The following is a 6,926-nucleotide window of genomic DNA, read 5'->3' on the forward strand; positions in this document are numbered from 1 at the left end:
TATTTTTCCCAGCGCCGTAACGGCTACTATTGCACTTTTATTTTGGCGGCCGGTCCTGCCGTTTGTAGCCGAAGCCCCCGCCTGAGCTGATGACGCTGTGGTGCACACGGTGGGAGCGGCTTGGGGGGCATGACTCCGATACTCATCTAATGAAAAGTGAAATGATAGACTGCACCGTTCTCTGACTAACGAATGACAGGTAAACCTCTTCCCCTGAGGCCATTTCTCGGTCGAGCTGCGCATTAACGCGAGCTGTGTAGTTTCCTTGTGTGCTAGTCCGTTTACAGTGCGGTTTCGGTTAGCCAGCGGCTAGCCACTAACGACAGGCTTGCCATTCATCTTTATCCTGTTTAGCTGCTAAAGCTAGCTATCTGTGTCGCGCGTTAGCTAGTAATCTAGCAAACAAGCTGTGTAATTATTAAGCAGCTTCAGTGGGCTGTTGTTTTATGGTCAGATAAGGGTTTAGCATGTTCGTGGCTGTAGTTACCAGCGAGGCAATGACCCTCCCATGTAATAGACTGCTCCTGATAATGGGAGCTAGCACTAGCTAATGTACAACTCGATTTGAACGCACAACGAGGAAGTACGTTAGTAACCTTCTCAGTTTGCGTAGCTACAGTTAGCTGGGATATATGACCCCTTGTTCGAGTTTCTCTATTCAAATTGTGAAAAACACTAGATAGGCAGTCAGCTGTATGATATTCGCCTACCTAAAATAGCATTGCGTGCGCGCGCGTCGTGTCCTTATGGACTCTGAGAGGGGGGATGTTTGACATGCCACCTCGCCCCGGACCAAACTGACACCCGCACACTAACGAGAGCCCACTGGGGCGGTGTGTGAGGGATTCACAGTAAATGTGATGTTAATCAAGTGCATTTGGACCAGACATAACCAACTGACTTTGCTTGTTGCACATACTGATTACACAGGTGGATGTTTGTCAGTGAGCTATTTCCAAATGTTTACTGAGCAGTGCCTTCTTTCCAAAGGCCTTTTTGCATTCAGCTTGAAAGTACGAGCATAAATTAATCTAACGAGTCTTTCCCTTTGTGCACATTATTTCTATGGTGTGTTTAGTGATGTAAGTGAAATTAAAATATGAGAATATGAGCTTGTGTTAGAGATTAATTTATTGCTTCATGGTGGACACAGATAAGCTACACAGCAGACTGACAAAACATCAATATTTATTAATACTCCTCAATTAATTAAACACCAGCTGTTTAGTGTTTACACACACACACACACACACTGCAAAAGGTGTATAGCAGTTGACAGTTAGCAGTTCTGTTAGGTTGATAAGGAATAAATATGTTAACCCGACAGATTTTGCAGCAAGTGAGTTTCTGGGCGAAGGATGACGATGGCGCATGTTGGGGCAGTGGTTGCTGCGATTGCTGGTGTGATGGCCATTATGCTTCACTCCTCTATACACAAGATCGAAGAAGGTCATTTAGCTGTCTATTACCGGTAAGTATTAAAACATATATATTTTGATTTATTTTGGATCACTAGAGTTATGTGCTGCACTTTTTCAGGTGAACATTTTAAAAAACAAAACTGAGCTTAGTGTCTTTTTAATATATAAATAGAGGTGGGGCTTTGCTGACCAGTCCAAATGGCCCAGGCTATCACATCATGCTGCCTTTTATCACCACCTACAGATCGGTGCAGGTAAGAGCTCTTGGGCTCATCTAAATATATATACACTGTCAATAGACGTTTCTCATTTGTACAGTAAATCAGACATTTGTGAGTTTTCACAGAATTTGGATTAAAGCTGAAAGTCTGCTCCTACAGACTGACCACTGTATATGTAAAATAGTTTATTTAAAATATTTTATTGCCCTTAGTTATTTAATTACTTTTGATTGTTTTTTAGCAGTGTTGAATGGTTGGAGTCACTAGTTGGTCACTGAGGTTTAGAAACATGGCCTCTCTAGTTTTAAATAATACTGATTTCTAATCATGTTCTCTGTATTCTAGACAACCATGCAGACGGATGAAATAAAAAATGTGCCTTGTGGAACAAGGTAATTTTAGCCATATAAGCATTTTGTTTTACTTTGGAATGAGAGCTAGAGATAAGAATAAGAGAGTATTATTCAAATATGTAACATGGTATATATGCTTCAATATTTATGTAAAAGTAGAATTACCTCTACATTAAATGACAAACATCTAAAATGAGATGTTTGTTTGTTTGCAGTGGAGGTGTCATGATCTATTTTGATAGAATCGAGGTGGTCAACATGTTGGTTCCATCAGCAGGTAAGGTCGATACTAAACCGCAGACTTGTTGGTTCAAAGCATCTAATCTTCACACTTCTCATTATCCCTGTTTTTTCAGTGGTGGACATTGTAAGAAACTACACTGCAGATTATGACAAGACACTAATATTCAACAAAATCCACCATGAGCTGAATCAGTTCTGCAGTGTTCACACACTACAAGAGGTCTATATTGAGTTGTTTGGTAAGTAGCTGTTATGTCAAACAGTTTATTCTGACGAGTCCTCGCTGGCTAAATGTTTACAATGCAACAGAGCAAGCCATGTTGCGTGTGTCTTGAGCCAACTATGTGCCTTAAGTTCATTGCACTTTTGTTGCAGCTGAAGTTCAGATGAGTTGCAGCCTCATGTTTATATTCTGTTGTCACAGATATAATTGATGAGAACCTCAAGACTGCTTTGCAGAAGGATCTGAATTCCATGGCCCCTGGACTCACTATTCAGGTGAGATTGCAGGACCTTTTCAGCTCTCTTGCTGCCCGTGTTTGTGTTGTTTTCAGTCCAAATTACAGAGTGCCCTGGATAATCTTCACTGTTGTGTGTCTCTGTGCCGTTGTGAGTGGAGACTTGTTAAGAGGTCCTGGGCCTTATTGTTAAATATGAGAAATACAGGATCAAGATTAATTTTTGGGTGTCTTTGCCAACTTTGCACAACAGTTATTATAGTGTTTACTATATACTATAAAAGTATTTGGACAGAAGACAGTTTTATATTGGGTCAGTGCTTACTGGGGGTAAAGTGCAGTTTAAATGTAAGGGTTTTACAATTTCAACACAACCCTTAAGAACTGCTAATGCTTTATTGTGTAGGTGCTAAACCATATAGTGTAGGTCTCATTGAATCATTTGTTGTTGTATAATGTCAGTTGTACCAGTGCTTAAATGGCTTATGATGAAAACATATATCTTATAATCCAAGGCACAGTGGTTCCTTTGTGAATCATGATAATGCTGGCTTTCTGACCTGGCAGTGCAAAGCTGTTTGCCAAATCTATAAATGAGTGAACAATTGAATTATGGCTACACACAAGACGTCAAGCTGAACTTGGTGTCCAAATGTCTTTGTAGGCTGTCCGTGTTACCAAGCCTAAAATCCCAGAGGCGATCAGGAGAAACTTTGAACTGATGTAAGTACTTTTCTCCTTCTGGATATGGTGTATGATCCTAGTCGTATCAGTTTCCTAATCTCTTTCCAATTGCAGGGAAGCAGAAAAGACCAGACTGCTCATCACAGCTCAGACCCAGAAGGTTGTGGAGAAGGAGGCAGAGACCGAGAGAAAGAAGGCTATAATTGGTAGGGAAAGCAACCTACGGCAGTTCATTTTAAGATTAAGGAATTGAACGGTTTTAATTTCTCTCTTGTGTTTTTTCTCTCAGAGGCTGAAAAAACTGCTCAAGTTGCTGAGATCCATTTTAGGCAGAGAGTAATGGAAAAACAGACAGAGAAGAAGATATCTGAAATAGAAGGTGTGATTAATAAAGCTATTCACATACACTATGTGGTCAAAAGTATTGGGACACATTAATTGTTTTGTGTGGGTTTTCTCCATTATTTCGTGGCAGCCTTCTACTAGATTTTGGAACATTAATTGCATTCAGTGACCAGAGCATTAGTAAGGTCAGGATGTTTGATGATCACCACCCTACCTCATCTTTATACCCCTCTAGCCCACACCTGGCATGGTGTCAATAGTTCAATGCATACATTAGTAGGGGTGTCTGCTACCTTTTGGACATATAGTGTATTTAAAACCAATTTAATTATTTGAGCTTGATCTGAAAGATTAAATATTAATGTGCTTGGTTGTCAACAACAGATGCTGCTTTCATGGCCAGAGAAAAAGCCAAAGCAGATGCCGAGTACTACACAGCAGCAAAGTTTGCAGAAGCCAACAGGGTAAGACATTTTTCTTTATAATTTATATGAGGGGTGGGAAGACAGGTTTATCTGTTATTCTGGAATGTTTTCGGGGCTCACAAGCACATGCTCAAATAGCTTTCCGTTGTTCTTTATGTTCTTGATAAACTGAAAGTTTTAAAATAGATCTTGCTAGCATGGTTGCTTTGAAACTGGAATTTGTTAAAGTGATACATTCCTGTCTTCTTGTTCTATTAGCTGAAGCTGACCCCAGAGTATTTGGATCTCATGAAATACCAGGCAATTGCATCCAACAGCAAGATCTACTTTGGCCAGGACATCCCCAACATGTTTGTAGACAACAGTGCCTCTCCCTCAACAAAGGGTGCTGATTCATCGGAGCAGTTGGAATTCCTAACCAAGGCAGACAAGCCCAGAAAAGGGTCTGCATCCAGAACAGAAACAGAGGGTCACTGAGGTGCTCAGATCTTCTCCCCCACCTCTGTCTCTCTCTGTCTTTGGGGCTGTGAGCGCTTGTGTGGCATGCTGGCATAGATACTTTTCTGTCGGGCTGCAGAGGGTGCTGAGCGCTTAATAACTGCCGTGAGTCATCCAGCTGAGGACACTGAATATGAGAGGCTGTGCTTTACCAGCTGCCTGTGGTCTAAGGGGGGGATAAAAGGCACAATGGTCCTGAGATGTGCCTAAGATTTACAAAACGTACTAATGAATTAATGGTGTTGCTGTGATTTTTACAAGACTAGGTGAAATTCACCACAGCAGTATCCCCGAGAAACACCCCATGACTCACATAGCATGCGTTTCCATTTTCTGTGTCTGCTTGCTTGTTCTTTTTCTAATTTGTGTTATATGCATATTGATCTGTATGTGAAAAGGTAGAGATGATCTTGAACTTTTTTTGTGTTTTTCATAACTGGAATTACAAGGCTTCACACTAATTGAGACAGGGCAATGGATTATGCAGCTACAAGAGATTTTGTTTGTTGTTGCCAAAGTTAAACAATTAAATATAGTTGTAACTCTGAGGTCTTAAAGCAAATACAAAACCAGTCTTATCATTAGTGACATATTTGGGGTGAAAGATTTATGAAACACAGGCCAAAAAAAAAAAAACACGCTTCATACCAGTTGATGGTTTGTTTCAGAAGCACATATACTGTTCACTTGGTGTTTCATTACTGTTTCATTAGTTCTGTCGGATTGCCATGCTCTTGTTTTCGGCTATGTTGTTTAAACTGAGAATCCACAAGTTGGTTATAGTGACTTATAGTGCAGTAGTTAGTTTTTGTCCATGTTAGACATTCGAATTGTGGGTGATGGATGAGTTGTGTGTAATTTTTTTTTTTTTTTTTTATGCTGGGTTCGGTAATGAGGTTTGCGTTTTGTTTTCATTTGATTCGATGGCTACAGTAGGGCTTGAGTACCTAATGTGCCACAGCCTGCTATGATTTCATCCTGAAATGTACTAACTAATTCAGTTTTGGCAGTCTGCCTTTACAGCATGTCCAGATCTACTCCATTAGCGTGAAAGGAGCATACAAAGGGAAATCTAACATAAGTAAGGGCTGATGTATATACACAATAAAAGGAAACTACTAAATGAAGGGCTATGGAATTAACAACATGAGGCAAGATTTAGCAGCACAACTACAGGAATAGTATACTGGAAAGCTGTTTTTATATCTTTTAATGGTTCATTATTTTTGCATCAGCTAACTGATTTACCAGAGCTTTTAAAAAAAACTGAATTGTAGGGAAAAGAACATTTACTTCTCTACTAATGGTATTAATCTATTGATATTGATAGGCTGTCAACACTAGGTGGCAGTCTTGACTCCTATTTCTTACTTATGGAGAGACTAAGGAGGAAAATGCTGATTGAGCCTCAAGTACAAATAAAACCGGGTAACAAATTGACTTGCCTTGACCAGAGTAGATGCAGAGTTTTATTAGCTTATAATTCCAGTGCATTTGGTTAAACATCCTGAGCACTTTGATTTAGTGCGTATGTTGGCATGTCTATAGGTGCTAACCCATTAAGGAGATGCAGGGAGAGTTTCTTAAACATTTGTAGCCATCATCTTAACTGTTTGAGGGGTTTCAAGGATTCTCTCTCTCTTAGGATTAGTATCTACTGTGCTACTGGAAAATCTCCCATCTGTTTTATGTTGAAAGAGTCTGCTGTTATCATTCATCAGGCCTCTGATTACATTCAGATCTGCTGTTCTTTGTTACTCACTTCTGTTGAATTAAACATTGACTTCTCCCTTTCAGTGTCCACTAGATTGAAAATATGAGCGTTTATCCAGTCCGCATGAGCAGATCTACAATACGTGTGTTTCACTGACGTCCTCCTGCTGTGCATCACTGCATATTCTTTTCCCCCATTTGATTTTAAATGGAAATTCTAAACAATTGTAGAGGTTTTAAAGGAAAAGGCAGAGGCTGTGAGCATTGATGCAAGTGATTTAATTAGGTTATTCAATCCATGGAAAATGACAAGCTTCTTATATTCTACAGCTGAGCAATCGATTAAATGAGCTTTTGAGTCTCTGTTTACGTTGTTGTGGTAGATTTGATCCTGGGTGCATGGGTGGGTATATGTCAGAATGGGTGAAATTTAAGCTACTCTGTGAATGTTACTTTTATACATATGCATAATTTGAACTCCTGATTTCCCAACATTTATATGCAAGATTTGTAATGTTTTGAAGTTCAATTCTGTAAAATAAAACTATTTTGATACCACTAATAA

At 39.7% G+C, this 6,926-nt stretch overlaps 1 protein-coding gene across 1 annotated transcript; it reads left to right on the plus strand.

The window, feature by feature from the left end:
- The first annotated feature begins 93 nt into the window (after positions 1–93).
- Positions 94–6,926, plus strand: erlin1 (ER lipid raft associated 1). Its single transcript, XM_072678198.1, has 12 exons — positions 94–199; positions 1,328–1,471; positions 1,594–1,675; positions 1,988–2,034; positions 2,211–2,272; positions 2,352–2,477; positions 2,663–2,736; positions 3,361–3,419; positions 3,495–3,586; positions 3,670–3,759; positions 4,110–4,189; positions 4,409–6,926. The coding sequence occupies exons 2-12, from the start codon at positions 1,359–1,361 to the stop codon at positions 4,625–4,627; spliced, it is 1,044 nt and encodes a 347-aa protein (XP_072534299.1). The 5' UTR covers positions 94–199; positions 1,328–1,358; the 3' UTR covers positions 4,628–6,926.

The sequence above is a fragment of the Salminus brasiliensis genome, chromosome 4 (genome assembly GCF_030463535.1).
Source record: "Salminus brasiliensis chromosome 4, fSalBra1.hap2, whole genome shotgun sequence".
Classification (NCBI taxonomy): domain Eukaryota; kingdom Metazoa; phylum Chordata; class Actinopteri; order Characiformes; family Bryconidae; genus Salminus; species Salminus brasiliensis.

What these genes read in the sequence shown, in the direction of transcription:
- erlin1 (XM_072678198.1), top strand. Translation starts at nt 1,359, where the DNA reads ATGACGATGGCGCATGTTGGGGCAGTGGTTGCTGCGATTGCTGGTGTG. An exon ending in AGGAGAAACTTTGAACTGAT is followed by an intron (nt 3,420 to 3,494) that starts GTAAGTACTTTT and finishes TTCCAATTGCAG; the next exon opens with GGAAGCAGAAAAGACCAGAC. An exon ending in AGTTTGCAGAAGCCAACAGG is followed by an intron (nt 4,190 to 4,408) that starts GTAAGACATTTT and finishes TTGTTCTATTAG; the next exon opens with CTGAAGCTGACCCCAGAGTA.